General features: G+C 31.1%; 1 protein-coding gene across 1 annotated transcript; it reads left to right on the top strand.

Moving 5' to 3' along the window:
• Nucleotides 1-404: 404 nt before the first annotated feature.
• Nucleotides 405-11,634, top strand: LOC114187131 (calmodulin-binding transcription activator 2-like). The gene is made up of 13 exons (XM_028075263.1): nucleotides 405-568; nucleotides 1,821-1,940; nucleotides 2,515-2,630; nucleotides 2,801-2,889; nucleotides 3,441-3,483; nucleotides 5,027-5,159; nucleotides 5,508-5,633; nucleotides 5,736-6,040; nucleotides 6,990-7,523; nucleotides 8,544-9,235; nucleotides 9,455-10,037; nucleotides 10,726-11,049; nucleotides 11,140-11,634. Exons 1-13 carry the CDS (start codon nucleotides 529-531, stop codon nucleotides 11,251-11,253), a joined length of 3,219 nt encoding a protein of 1,072 aa, XP_027931064.1. The 5' UTR covers nucleotides 405-528; the 3' UTR covers nucleotides 11,254-11,634.
• Nucleotides 11,635-16,730: the final 5,096 nt, after the last annotated feature.

Here is a 16,730-nt window from a genome sequence, read left to right as displayed (position 1 = left end):
ACCTGTTCCTAACGCGTTATTCAACTGCTGGTCTCTCAAAGGTCAAACCCCATTTGCAAAAAATAACCGCTTCTTGCAATTTTTTATTTTATTTTATACCTTTTCTTTGCATAACTTATTTTTATTAAACACAACTTTCTTTTTCTTTAACATTTGATTTATTTTTTTGCATTAATAATTCAATATAATATTTATGCAGAAATGACCTCACTGTTTTGCAAATCTAATTTTCTTAATATTTAAATTAATCAGAAAATCTAAAATGAAAAATGAAATTCATTAAGCAAAAAATTGAGATAAACATTTATGATTTTTTAATTAATAATTAAAGTTATACTACTAAATGTGTGTGAGCCAGTACGTTACTCTGTATAATATAAATACCAAAAATACAGTATCAGTTTTTCACTTTATCACGTCACTGGAGAGTTGAGGGGGAAAGAAAAAAATAAAGAAAAAGAAAAGAAAAAAAGTCTCTGTCTCTCTCGTCCTTCGTCGTTCGCGTTGATCTCAGATTCAGTCTTCGCCATGGCGGAGGGAGCTGCTTATGGATTGCGTCGTCCATTAGGTCATTTTCTAATTGCCTTTTTCATTTTGCTTTTTAATTTCTCGTGCAATGTTTCGATCCTGTAAATTCAATTGTTTTTTCGACCCAATTTCTTGTTGCGGAGCTTCAGCTATTGAACTATGTTTACTTCATTGAGTGCATTCTTGTTATTGGGTCTAAGTGTCAGGTACTGTTAATGGCTTGACTAATGAATGGACCTAAGGTTTGGCCCTTACTGAGGTTGGCTAAAACTGTGCCCAATTGATTTGGGGAAATTACCATTTTGGTACTTTTTGGAGTCTTATTACGCTTTTTTAGGTGTTACAGCGTATTTGGAACTAGGGTTGTGTGATATGAATGATTCATAGGTATTTCTTCACTGCATCGATTTTCCACTTTTTCGGATCCAGAGTGGTGAAACTAACTAATATGCAGCTTCAATCCCCCCATATTAGCTAACCTAGTAGTATTGCCAAATTTGTAACTATTTCTAAATGGTTTTGTTGGAAAAAGCACATGCATTAGAGGGATTTTCCTTGCCAAAAAAGAAAACTAAATACAACTAAAAAGAGCATTATGATTATGTCATGATTGTGTTTTCCTATAAACTTTTACGAATAAGAAAGAGTGCGTTCTAAAGAGTAGGTTGGTAGCACTCCTCTATGGGTCAATATAAGCATAACGAAAATTACCCATATAAATCTACGGATATAAATTTTGAGTTCAAGCTTAGTTCAACGTTATTACTTATAAAATATTTTCCTTATCACATGGACATGTTTGTGTGTAATCTTGCTTCATTTGGTTGCATCTTTCAATTTACATCTTTAATCCCCCTCCCGGTCTCATGTAAGAGATTGATTCTGACAACATTGATCAAAGCAGTTTTTTTGGTCAAAATCTCGTATTTTTTATTTTAAACTTTTTTTAACACAATTTATGCTGTTTCAAATAATCACATAAAGAAACAAATCTGAAGATAGGAATATATTTGGTGGATTAATTGATTTTGTTTGGGGGTTGGCTTATAGGATACTAAATTTATGTACTGGATACTTTGACCTCGAAATTGCACTAGTGAATGGCATTAGCTGTTATTTTCATATGTCAGTTTATGTTTCATTTTTATTCTATTATTACAAAAATGTTCTTATGATCCATGTGAATTTTACGGCCATGATTTGATTTTATAAGCTTACTTGAAAATTGTATTCTGTATGTGATATAATTCATAATGAAATAGTTGACCAAATGCCTTGATATCAATTTGCAGATATTCAACAATTACAATTTGAAGCCCAGCATCGGTGGTTGCGACCTGCAGAAATTTGTGAAATTCTTCGTAATTATCAGATGTTTCAAATCACTTCAGAACCTCATAACAGGCCACCAAGTATGGTTACTGCATGTTACTTATATATTAATTTGCACCAGTATATACTTTTTATATATGGATTAGATGAATTGCCCAAGAAGCTTTCACTAACTGATTTTCCTTGACTTGTTTGGTGCAACTTGGTGTTCATGAACATTTTGGCCTGAATTAATCATATCTTTCTAGGTGCTGAACAATGTGTTTCAAAATGGAAGTATTCTCCTTCTTAAGTTTATTTAACTGAATTTAATTATTTTTAAAACTGTATGAAGTTTTTTAATTTTTCATTATCTGAACTTAAGGTATTCATGTTCCGATAGATCCTTTATTTCAGTTCAATAAATAAAGGCACGTTATTTTTCAGTAAAAAAAAAAAAATCGTGAAGCTTGGTAGCAAAAAAGCACCTTATGTACTTATTGCATAATCGTCACAATTTAGTAGGATTTAGGATGTTATTATTCGTATTTTGTTGTTTTCTTATAACTTGCTTTGTTGTTATTTTCACTCTATCTTTTAGCTTCTAATCATATTCCTATATCATTACTTTGTGTTTACAAAGACATTACTTTGACTTTTATTTCATAATTTCAGGTGGTTCACTTTTTTTATTTGATAGAAAGGTTTTGAGGTACTTTAGAAAGGATGGACATAATTGGAGAAAGAAAAAGGATGGAAAAACTGTGAAAGAAGCTCATGAAAAGTTGAAGGTAATAATTTGGTTAAATTTTGTGTTTATAGTTAATCAAATCTGTAAAAGATTAACTTATGCATAAGATGATTGGAATTTTTTCAATTATTCTTCCCTAATTGCAAAGAAAGTCTCTATACTATTATATAATTATTCACTGGGGTTGTAACATCATTTAAGCAAATTTAGGTTGGAAGTGTTGATGTGTTGCATTGCTACTATGCCCATGGAGAAGATAATGAAAATTTTCAAAGGCGAAGCTACTGGATGCTAGAACCGTGAGTATGAATTAATTTACATACAATATTTTGTGTAAGTTGTCTTGGACATTAAATTGTAGTCATATTTCATGTGTTTGTTACTTGTAAGCTTCTTTCCAAGTACTGCATTAGTACATTTGGTATCATATCTCATGTCAATTTATAGATAAAAGTGTTTAAGGTTGTTTCGTTACGGTCAAGCTTAGTGAGTAGCGCATTGGAGTTACATTTTTCGCTTTTTCTGGTGTTTCTATACTTCAAAGGAGTTTCTAGCTTTAGACATGTTGGTTGAGAAGCTTTACTGCATCTTTCTTCCCTTTCTCTTGTGTTTAATGTTTTTGAAGGATTTCTTATCCTACCTCTAGTTGTGATCATCAAATTCAGCCATTTGTTCCTAATGTAATTTCTTCTTTATCTACAAATTGCAGATGGCATTTTTTAATCTTATTGTGTTTTAAATAATTTGCCGCATCTTTACTAATATGAGCTTTCAATTTACATCTACCGTGATATTCATGTCTTATAATTAATCTGGAAATGGTTTTCTTGTTAATTTTCTTTCATTCCAGGGATATGATGCACATAGTATTTGTCCATTACTTGGAAGTTAAGGTATTTTCTTCATTTCTTTATATTTGTTGCTGTTATTACCTTTTCTTGTTATTTATTACCTTCCAATGATTGTGTTTTCTTATCATTTATAGTTCTTTCATTTCTAGGTTTTGGACTCTATCTATTATTTACTTTTGTTAGAGCATTTTTCCTCTATAGCTTGAGTTTTGGTGTTTTACAAAATATGATGATGCAGTTGAAAGGGAAAGAATGAAGCAGCTGCCGTTCTTGTAGTTTATGTTGAGCCATCATGAATGATTAATGATATTATTGCCATCCATTTTTTTTTTATTATCTAATAACCATAGCTCTAACTAGTGTTGCTAAAGGAGTTAATGAAATTATATGCAGGATGAGTTTTTTCATACTGTCAGCAGCCACCGAAAGAGTTCAATTTGATCAGTTGTCAATGTCAATTTTTTAATACTTTTAGTATCACCTACTGGCATGGCAATGTGCCATTAGAAGAGTTTGAGTTCAAAGTTGTGATGGTCACACTTCCAATTATCAAATTAAATGCATTCAGATTATATTCAAGTTTTTAATTAGGACATTGTTTGTATTTGTGTTTGGGTTCTGATAACCCTTTTGTAAGCATTTGTAGGAGAAGAAAATAAGAAGAAAAAATCGAACAAGTTTCTTCTATAAGTTCAAATAAACTTTCATTGAAGTTACAATGAGAGAGTTTCTACAGATTATGTACAATCTAATTTTATTGAGTAAGAGAAACTTATTTCGTCTTTCATTAATTTTTTTTATAAGTGATTATAGAAAAAATTACCAAAATAGGGTATAGTTACATTTTTTGTGGGATTGGTTTTCTTGTACAGGGCAAGGATGTGGGAATAGCGTTCAGACATACCCATGAAAGGATATGGCTGTGTCAATTTACAATAACTAAACAACACACTTTTATGCTCAATTTAGGATTTGATCATTTAAAAAAAAATCATTTTTTTATAGGTCTCTCAAGCAGGGTTTTAATTAGTGGTGTCTAGTGCAAAGTGGCCCCTGCCCACTACGTGAGCTGCTGTAGCACGACGGTTTGGTACAGTGGCTGTTGCAAGACCAAATAGCAGGCTGAACGGTGGTCTTATCAGGCGCTATAATGGCACTGTTGATTCCAAAATCCATCTGAACAGAGAAACTAAGGCTATTTATGTTTTTTAATTCCCGTAGATGGAGGGGATTCTATTCCCAAAGGGTCATGGGGTGTATGTATATATGTTGGGTTTATGGGTTGGATTCGAGCCAGTGGTCTGTGCTCAATTGCTTGAATGGGAAAGTGCTTGTGTTTGACCTAGTATTATGAGTCAAAAGTTGCATTGCATCTCTGCCGTATGCTGATAAAAACACTCTTGGCGATATCATACCATCCTTTTTTAAAAGATCTCATAATCTATTCTTTTCATATTCTTCTTGAATTCAAGCAGGAACTTTGGAGCTGTTCAATATAGAAGAATCTTTGTTTTGTAGTCCTGATCTTAATTGCCTTGAGTGCATGAGTTACTTTTTCATAGATTTATTTTGGTTTATTTCTCAGGGTAACAAAAATATTGTAGTAAATACTGAAGGTGATGAGGTCCCGCCAGATTCCCAAAAGGTTACTTCACTTAGCACAGATTCCATCAGCCCATCATCCAGTTTAATGTCTTTACGTGAAGATGCTGATTCTGGTAATTCTGCTTAAATTTATTTCATGAGGTTTGAAAAATTTTATGTTGTCTGTGAAGTGAATTAACATGTTAAGAATGTGTTGGAATAAACTTCTCCATAAAAAAGTATAAAAGAAGAAAAACAGGAAGGAAAAAGGAAATGGGTTTTTCGGTACGTTAATAATAGTTTATATTTAAATTAAACTGTAGAAATTAGTTTTAGCTTAAAGAGAAATTTATTTTATTTTCCTTGTTTTTTCTTCTCCTATACTTTAATTATCTTGGTGCACTGATACAACAAATATTTGGGTAATACTTTGGACCATTTATTTCATCACAGTTAAATTTTTTGATCACAATTTTTTCCAGAGGATGTCTACCAAGCTAGTTCTGGGTTGCGGCCATTACATGGGTCACAACATATAGGGAATGGTCCATTGCCAGAAAAGATTGATGCTGGTTTGAACAATTCATATGATACGAGTTCCTTTTCAGGTTTCTCCTTTTTCTCCATTTTGGTTGTCTCAGGTATTTTGTAACTTATATTAGGCAATCTTTGACACATGTTTATCCCCATATATCTTCAATAAATTTTAGGTGATCATGGACAGTCATCAATTTCCGGAACAGATTATATCCCAGTTTTCGACGGGGATAAATTTAGAGGAAATGACACTCCTTATTTTGATGGTGAGAAAGCACATGGCGTGGCACCATGGGACACTGTCTTGCAAAGCGCTGCCAAATTGCATAATGATCCTTCTCTTGCATCGTTTCCTTCCATCCCTCCTAGTTCAATGGGTCTTGAACAAGAACATACCATTTTTGGTGACCTTTTAACTGGCAAAAGTGATCTCACCGAGGAAGAAGAGAGCTCTCAGTCTTTCCAATCGAGTTGGCAGGTACATACTGTTATCTGCATAGTATATCTACCAGTACCATCTGCGACTATTAGGGCCTGTTCATTTTCATTTTGGTTTGATATATTCAATTTCTTAAAACAAATTCAATATCTTCAAAAATACTGATGCAATGACATTTTTGAGATTTTCATGTCTTTATATTCATTACTTTCTCTCTCTTGGAAACTTGGGACCATGCATTTCAATAAGACAATAACTAGTTCTGTCCATTCAAGTTGTGCATTCTCTCCAAACCATCTCGTGAACTGATTGTGACCTATAACACTGCCTTATAATCAAATAGTCAGATGGATATTGTTTTGGTATGCATGTAAGTTAGGATGTATGTTCTACGTCAATATGAGTGTTTCAGTCTCAGAACACAAGCTGCAAGTTAGAGGTCATTCAATAAATAAAGATTACAAATTACACTGGAAATATTTTTTGAAGAAAACCAGAACATGATAAGCAAATCTAAACAAAAACATTTTCAAATTAGTGAAAACTTGAAAGTAAAGGAAATTCTTAGAAAATGAAAAGGATAGCATTTTGTCGAACCAAACACCTTTTTTCTTTATGGAAAAGACGTAATATGACAGCTGTATGGGACTATCTGGTATTGGGCTGCATGTGTCATATTAAAAGGTTTTGAATTGTTTCTGAACTTCAGAACTGCTATAATATAACTCTAGAGTACAGTTTCTTCATATGTATCCATACTCAATCTTTTGTTGATGTATGTACTTTATTAGTTTGAACTCTTCCTAAATAACTTATTGGGTGGCTATTATTGGGTATTGGCTTGGTGTCTGTTTTATCTTTTGATTGCTTAATTTGAAGCTGATATTCTTAACTTCAGTTTCTCTTGTATGCAATTTCAAACTACTAATTACTTAATAGATTTAGCCAAAAAATATAACTACTCATTTTGTTATTTGATTTGATGCAGATTCCTTTTGAAGACAATTCGGGAGACATGCCAATGTCAAGGCAGAATCAATCATTTGGTCTGCATTTTGGATCTGATTATGGGACCAATTTACTAGGGTATGAAGCTCGTAATGCAAGTTCTGAAATTGCTCCGATCCTGTACAGTTTTAATGGTGATCCAAAAGAGCAGCCTATGCAGAAAAACTATCCACACGAGCATGCAGATGGACAATCTCAACATACTCTAAAATCCAATTCTGCAAACAAAGTTCTTGATGAAGAATCTATCAACTATGGCTTAACTGTGAAGCGTACATTATTGGACAAAGATGAGAGCTTGAAGAAGGTTGATAGTTTCTCTCGGTGGGTTACTAAAGAACTAGGAGAGGTAGCTGATTTGAATATGCAGTCCACACCTGGTATTTCATGGAGTACAGATGAATGCCAGCATGTGATAGATGATAGCTCATTGAGCCCATCTCTCTCTCAGGACCAACTGTTTAGTATAAATGATTTTTCACCTAAATGGGCTTATGCTGAGTTAGATATTGAGGTACTGATCTATTTGAAAATCTATATAAATGATTATTCTCCCTTCCAATTATTTTCCAACCCTTCTTTTATATTATGCATTATTGTATTAATATAATTTTCTATATTTAAAATATTTTATTAGAAAATAATGTTGATACTAAAATAATATAATTATACATATTATAATAGAATAAAGTAATATATTATAATATAATATATATGATTTTCTTTTCCAGTCTATTTTTCTGTTAATTTAAATTAATCTTGTCTTGCTTATTTCCAACTTTTTTGCCTATTTGTAAGATATTTTTTCCCCTTGTTTGAATGATTTTTTCTACCTCGTTGAGATGATTATTTTCTTCTATTTTCCCGCTCATTTGCATGAAGTTTATCTTATTCCTTTAAATGAATCCACCACATTTTTTCACTGTTTGCAATTTGCATGGTTTTTCACTCGTATGCTTGCTCAACTTTATATTTTGTATCCCATTTATTTAAATAATTTTTTGCCCATTTTTATGGCTTTCTGTTACTCATTTTTTTTTGCTGGTTTTTGGATCATTATCATAATTTCCCTACTTATTTTTCTCACATATTTGTGTAATAATTCAAATACAATTTATGTTTTGATAATAATTTTGTATGCACATCAAATGTAGGTAATGGATTAGGATTATACGTATATTTAGTTAATCTTGTATGTAAAAAATTATAAATATGGTCTATGTTCTGTATTAATCATTTTATAAAGTAAAAGAATTATAAAACTGTGACTATATATATATATATATATAGCTGTTAATTATATCATTTGTTGCTTGCTCTTAATTTTCAGTGTTCTTGATTTGTATTTCTTCTACATCTTGGTATTTCTCAACGCATCTGACAATCTTCATTCTTTTTCCCCTCTCCTTTTGTATGTTGTATATGATTATTGGATTTGCTGCTTTTTATTCAAGATTGAGTCAATGTTGCTTGATAAAATGAACAAAAACCGGATATAGTTTGATTGGCATCTTATCCTGTTTAAAAAATATAGGTGTTGATTATTGGATCATTTTTGAGGAGTCAACCAGAGGTGACAACATGTAACTGGTCCTGTATGTTTGGGGAAGTTGAGGTTCCAGCTGAGGTTTTAGCTGATGGAATTTTGTGCTGTCAAGCTCCCCGTCATAAAGTTGGACGGGTCCCATTCTATGTAACATGTTCCAATAGGCTAGCTTGTAGTGAAGTGCGGGAATTCGATTTCAGAGAAGGCTTTGCTAGAAGTGTAGATTTTGCAGAATTTTTTGGCAGTTCAACTGAAATGCAGATTCATTTGCGACTGGAGAGTTTTCTTACTTTAAAGCCAGTGAACCCTTCAAACCATTCTTTTGAGGGTGATATGGAGAAAAGGAACTTAATTTTCAAGCTTATTTCACTGAGAGAGGAAGAGGAATATTCTATTAAGGACGAACCAACTACAGAATTGGATATATCCCAACACATGGTGAGGGAGCATCTTTTTCACAGGCAGGTTAAAGAGAAGTTGTACTCATGGCTTCTTCACAAAGTAACTGAGAATGGTAAAGGACCAAATGTATTAGATGAGGGTGGGCAAGGTGTGCTTCACTTAGCAGCTTTTCTTGGTTACGACTGGGCCATAAATCCAATTATAGCTGCTGGAGTTAATATCAACTTCCGAGATGTGAATGGATGGACAGCTCTTCACTGGGCTGCATTCTGTGGCAGGTAAAGTTCCTTGAGATTTTACCCCTCTCTATTGAGTACAGTCATTGAGCATAAGTTACGTCTTGTAATCTGGTTGAACCTTCTTTAACTGTTCTGATATTCTTCATATTTTAGACATTATATCAAGGGTGAAGTTGTTCACAAAATTGGTTTTTTCTCAAATATACTGTGTTCTGCATAACATAATTTTTTTCTTGTTATTCTTTGTCCTCTTCTCAGAGAACGGACAGTTGCTTTCCTGGTCTCCATGAGAGCAGATTGTGGAGCAGTGACAGATCCATCTCCTGCATTTCCGTTAGGTAGACCAGCTGCAGATCTTGCCTCTGCAAACGGGCACAAAGGAATCTCTGGTTTTCTTGCTGAGTGTTCATTAACTCAGAATCTTGAATCCCTCAAAGTGGATGATCAAAAAGGTGGTCGGCAAGAAATTTCAGGAATGAAAGTGGTGCAGACAGTTTCAGAACGAACTGCAACACCTATGCTCTATGGTGATATGCCAGATGCCCTCTGCCTCAAGGATTCGCTCACTGCTGTCCGAAATGCAACACAAGCTGCTGATCGTATACATCAAGTATTCAGAATGCAGTCATTTCAGAGGAAGCTGTTAACTCAGTATGAAGGTGATGATGAGCTTGGATTGTCAGATCAGCAGGCTTTGTCTCTTCTAGCTTCCAGGGCTTACAAATCTGGACAAGGACATGGTTTAGCCAATGCTGCTGCAATACACATACAGAAAAAGTTTCGTGGTTGGAAGAAGAGAAAAGAATTCTTGATGATTCGGCAAAGAGTTGTTAAAATCCAGGTTCGGTTATCTGCTCTTTTTATTGATTTTTTCATTTTTAATACTGTACATCTTTCTTTTTAAGTAAAGCAGAATATTGTTGGATGTTCTTAAGTTCTCATCAAATCACTGTATCAATTATATTGGAGAGATTTTGATTGATACAATCTCAGGAAAAAGAATGGAAAGATGCTCCTGTAAACTGTTTCATCTCTTTTCTCCTTTAACCATTGTATACATGTGGGTCACACATTGGGATTGTCAAAATTTGGAGAAAACAATCCAAAATATAAACATGCATTTACTTGGTGGGTTGGTGTTTTAACAGTCATAAGATCATGAGCTTGAAGCTTTAGCTCCTAATGGTCTTAAAGGCAATTATACATAGCACTATTGCTTACAAGTCTTTCCTTACCCACCCGTCACTACCTGCAAAGGAAATTGATATTTGCATTCTTTTTTAGTTTAGGAAGCTACCAGAAATGGTATTCAGAGGACACCCAAAGCTTTTAGTTCAATTATCTATGGCCTGAGTCTTTTAGGTGTGAACTTGATGTTTGGCAATCAACTTTGCCCTTCCCTACTGTGCTACTAGTACCTTCAATGTGACTACTTAATAGACTGTCGTGTTCTTTTCATTTTTCTTTTTTCATATATTTTTCCACATGACATGCTACTCCCACTGACTATTGAATTCTGTGGTATGAAGGCCCATATAAGAGGTCACCAGGTACGGAAACAGTATAAACCAATCATCTGGTCTGTGGGGATCCTAGAAAAGGTCATATTACGTTGGAGGCGCAAGGGTAGCGGTTTACGTGGATTTCGACCAGATGCGCTTAATAAAGTCCCCAGTCAACAAAATGATTCTCAGAAAGAAGATGATTATGATTTCCTCAAGGAGGGACGGAAACAAAAGGAAGAAAAGATCCAAAAGGCCTTATCAAGAGTGAAGTCCATGGTTCAGTATCCAGAGGCACGTGCCCAATACCGACGTCTGTTAAATGTTGTCGAGGACTTCCGTCAAACCAAGGTATTTGTTAACTTCTGGTAGGGTGGGTACAGAGTCATTAATATTTGGGTTCATGATATGATATGCTCATAGCCATTAAATATCATGCAGGGACCTAACGAGGGTTTGACCAGTTCTGAAGGGACAGTTGATGGTGTGGAGGATTTAATTGATATTGATATGCTTTTAGAAGACGATAATTTCATTCCTATAGCATTTAACTGACCCTGCGCTGCCTACTCCCATCTTCACCTCTGTAAATACATGGGGCCAGTTTGCCTATATTTCGCATGCACTGGGGAGTCCTAACATCATCTTGATGTATATATTTGTGATCAAAATTACTTGTATCCAACGCTGCGTATAAATAGATTATGATACCTAGAACGCACTTTGGTTTCACAGTTCAGATGTTGTAGTCTAATGAAACATGTTTTTTTATTTTATTTATGGTTTAATTAGTATAACAGGATAATTCTGTTTATAGATGGTTGGGGGTCATGACATAATGATGTAACTTGCTAAAGTATTAAACTGCAATTTGTACAAAAGTCCACAGTGGCGGAAAAATTATGTGATTATATACCAAGTGCTAATTATCAGGCCTGTTTTATTGCTGAACTATTTAAATTCCGTTTTGATCGGTTAGTCTTATTTCTGCACCATGTCATTTTAGTTGTAAGCATATGTGTTTTTCCTAGTGAAGGAATTGTTTTTTAGTGATTTTTTTTTCTTGCAGTAAAATGTTGGTGGGATATTGAAATTTAAAGAAATTGAATATTAATTACTTTATTTTATAAACTCACTTTAGGCATTATTATAAAATCTTAACATTTTAACTAGGTTGACATACATGAAAAGTTCATAAAGAAAAAGAAAAATAAAAAGATAAAGAAAGCATGAGGAGACACAATTTAAACTCATGCCAGAAAGAAAAATTAAAAGATATAGAAAGCACGGGGACAAAATCAAAACTCGTAATATTCAAGTCGTCTAATTTGAAATACATCATATCCCTTCCAAATAATTCAATATACATATGACTCTTAATTAATAAAATAAAAATAACTTTTGGACTCCACATTATAGTTGAAATACATAAATAAATATAATAAGATAGCTTTTTAATCATTAAGAAAAAAATTCTCTTCCACCTGATCATTTATTTAATATTTTTATATTAATAATGTTGAAGTTTCTTTTAAATCATAGTATATTTATCTATTTGTAATATAATTTTATTCCTTCTTCGTATTGTAGTAATACTTTATATTATTAAAACCAATATTTTTCTTATGGTTATTTGTAATGGTACCCACCAAATGTAACAGTTAATCTAATGTGATAGAATATCAGAGAGAACTTTTATAACATTATGAAAATTAGTAAAAAGAAATATATTCCTGTAATTGGTTTTTGATGTGCATATTTTTTTATAACTTTGATAGAAATTTTAAAATTTATTTTTCATTCTAATAATTTTTTAATAACATATGTTTTTTTTTATCATAAAAGAATTGGGCTCATTTATTCAAAATAAGGTAATTCGACTTAGGTTTAATCTAAAAGAATTGTTATAGTGTTATAGTAAATTAGTTTTAATCTAATTTAAAAAATTTGTTAAAGTATCATTTTTCTTTAAAAAAATAGCAACAGTGCAGTTATTGTGGTCAACTATACTCAGTGTGCATTCTTGATTCAGTCTTGTCAAATCAAATCCTCTTTGCATTCTTCTCTACTGCTCATAAGATTCCATAAATAAATACTCATTGCATTATTTTTATTTTTTTTATGGAGAAGTGACTTTGAATTCAATCTATAAAGTGTTAATTTAGGTTCAAAACCAATTTTTTATTGTTTCAAATCCCGTGTTATTTTCAAGCATGATTGCCCTTGATCTAATTTTGACTAACTGACATGATTTTAGCTTCACCTAACTTAGAGGCAAGTTATCAATTTTGAAATGTAGCTTAATTGAATTTCTTGGACATTATCTCAAATTCAAATTTTAACACTTGAATGAAATTTAAAAACAAAAAAATAATTATTATATGGTTGAAAGAAAAAAATTGTTTTGATTGTACGATGTGATAATACTAAAATAGTTTTATTGTCCTTCATCAACTCTTACACATTCAAACTCTCATTTTATTCGTTTTAGAGAAATACAATTTTTTTTTATCATATTTCCTTTAAATCTACCAAATCAATAAATTTGATTTGTTACTAGTTTGGAATATTTTATCATACGAAAAAAAGTTTAATTTTTTTTATAACTCTTTCTTCCTGATCTTTTAAGATACATATTAATATTGTTTGTATGTATAATTAAACATTAATTCAACCAAATGTGATTTACACAAGTGCTAATGTATCTATAATATTTGATTACTAGATATTTAACCATCATAAACAATTTACATAAAATTGTTAAAAGTACATCACATTTTCACATTGTAAAAAATATAAATATAAGAGTATACTATATTGAAGAGATCTTATTTCTCTAACTGTCCCTCTAAGTAAAAAATTACATCGCAAAGATCCCACCTTTCAAGATTAATAACTCGTTTTGACAAGATAAATTTGATTGATGACTATTTTTACTAAGAACATATACAACTTAAATTAAATTATCATATTTGATTTAAAATTGTAATCGACTTTATACTAAAAAATGTTCATGACTACACTTTTAACCACAAGAATATATAACTCTTTACAATTATATTTGATTACAAATAGTGACATAATTGTCAGTGTAGTTTAGAAGTGAGTGTAGTATGGTTTTGGCATTCTTGTTGCTGTTGGTTTAAGATAATTGATAGCAGCACAGGAAAAGTTCATCTGTTTTTGTGTAACAGAGCAACAGAAACAGAGAAGGAGGAGACATCAACACGGGTTGTACATGTGGCAAAACCCCACCTCGTACACCTAGGTCACTGTTTGTTTTCACGCGTGTGAAGTGGTGACATGTTGATTTATTAACGAATAAAAAGAATTCGAACTTGGCCGATCCATCACGGATAGATAATTAAACTAGTTGGTTTATGAATTCACTTAATTAAAAAAGATATATTTTATTTTTATTTTTTCAGTCAAAACTAAATTATAATTTTAATTAAAATTTAAATAAATTTCAATACAATCCAAATACAAACTAAAATCACAAAAAATACAAATTATCTATATATAGGCTAAAAAAAATAACCTAACTTGACCCAAATACAAAATCCAACTTAACAAAAAATACTTGTGTGATCATCTATTTGTGGGTTGGTGAGCCAACCTGACTCATCACGGGTTTAATCCGGGAAAGCTGGGTTCTACATGAATCGGGTCAAAATCAACCCCTATTGAGATTTATGAAAAATTTTCAACTCAACCCAACTTGAATCCGTGATAAGTCGGGTTGTCACGCGAATTTTATCATATTTTAAAGGTTCTAGTTTTTCCCATGGCACAATGAGAGTAGCCATTTTAAGAATTAAGCAAAAATAACTTCTCCTATTGTTTTGTTGTGGTACCAAATCTGAATGGGATTTGACTTGGCTTTGTGCTATTCACTGATCCACCAAACACTGCACAAACCAATGCATGCAATGCAATCACGGGGAGTTGACCTATTCATGGTTGTAATAATAAGCACATCCACTTACTTTTTTTTTTTCTTTTCTCTTTTCCAATTGGAGAAAGTCTTATTCATTATCCATTTTTCAATCTTTTACAGTTCAAATTCATCAACTGAATTTCAAATATTCATCATTGTGTGATGAGATGTCTGAATATCTTTTCTTGAACAAATTTAGACACTCGTGCTTGTTTGTAATCATTCTATTATTGATTATCTTATGCAAAGTGATGATCAGCATGTTTTATATAATAAAAATGTTCATTATGTTTGTAATGATTTTATTGTGAATGTAGAAACTTTTTGTTTTTAATTTTGATTAACTAAAAGTAATCTTAAATATGGTATTTAAAGTAACGTTTAAGTGTAGTTTGTGCAACATTGTTCCTTTCTGTCTTGTAATCCCTACAAAGACATTTGACAATTTTAAATTCTTGAGGTTGTTTAATTTTATAATTATAATATAACCAGTTCAGTATTAAAAATAGAAAATATCAATTAATATAATTAAATTAAAAAAATAATATTTCATATATTTTTTTCTGGATATATAGTTTAATTAAGTTATAACTTATTATTTAAAATAATATATACAAAATTTAATTGTCTTAATTATATATTTTATAAAATATAAATTGTAATTCAATTTTTAAATTTTCCTATATTATTTTTGTTACGTTTCAATTAATTAAATCAGTCTATGGTACTTTAAATAGATATATTATATAAAAGGTTATAATAATAAAAAATGAATATCAAATTTAAAATTAGTTAAAATTACAAAGGGTCCTAAATTCCAAATTGGATGAAACAAGGAGATTCAAATTTTATTTGAATATTTGTTTTAGAAAATGTCAATTAACTGTTGAAGGGTAAAGAAAGGACAATTGAGTTTGAACTGGTTTCTATTGATTTTTATTTTGGGTGATTGAAATTGAAACAGGACAAATTTGGAAGAGATGCAATTATGGTTATGGAGGAACCAAACAAGTCTTTAATTTGACCATTCAGCTTTTACTATATACAGAACAAAGTGGTTTCTGACTTTCTCAGATGTTTGTCATCACCCTCTGTCTATTATCATCTACCTAACCCTAACCCTGATTTTAACCCTAACCCTAACACATTTAACTTAATCTGAAATTAAATCTGAGCCCCACCCAGCAGAATCCTTGTCTTCAAAGTTCAGTTCTTTACTATTTACATTTGGCATTTAATGTGTTGTTTCAAAACAATATCTTTAAGATCAAACCTTTCTAGTCAATTGCCAATTGTACTGTTTCTATGCACAGAGTTAATGTTCTGTCTCAGAAATCTAACCTGTGGCGTTGACTTCTTTATTACAGATCTTATTCTCTCACTATACTATACTATACTATATTATATTATATTATATTATATTATATTATATTATATTATATTATATTATATATATATATATATATATATATTTATTTATTTATTTATTGTATTATATTAATTCTGTCCGTCTTACTGAAACAAGAGATTATTATAAGTATTGAAAATTTAATAAATATGTTATCTTATTAAATATTTTTGCTAAGATGATCTCATTTTTTTAATGAGCATATTACTACTTTGTTATAAATAAACATAATTAATTTTAAAGTAAATTTAAGTGATAATGTAATGTAAGAAGTTGTTACAGTGTTACTGCATGCTACTACTCATGTAAGAAAATAACAATATATCTAATATATTTAAGTGATTCCTTTACTCCTATTAAATATCTTTCAACGGAAATTAAGAAAAGCTATTAGCATTTATTAAGGACCAACCTGATTCAAATATTGATGCAGGTTTTTTAATATTTATAAATGTATCATTGAGTAAGTATTACAGTAGTATTATTTATTAAAAGGAAAAATGTTTAAGTTTAATATTTTGGTTGAAATAGTGAAATAATGTAAATAAAAATTATTTGTTTAAATGACAGAAAACATTAAATGAAAAAAAAAATGCTATAAAAGCACCGTTTTATGTCAATTTTGTTTTTCTTTTACATATTTGAATTTTAATAAAAGATTTATATTTTAATTTACTAAAAGAA

Source organism: Vigna unguiculata, chromosome 6 (assembly GCF_004118075.2).
Source record: "Vigna unguiculata cultivar IT97K-499-35 chromosome 6, ASM411807v1, whole genome shotgun sequence".
NCBI lineage: Eukaryota > Viridiplantae > Streptophyta > Magnoliopsida > Fabales > Fabaceae > Vigna > Vigna unguiculata.
Note: the sequence above shows the minus strand (reverse complement) of the source record. Positions and strands in the feature narration are given on the sequence as shown.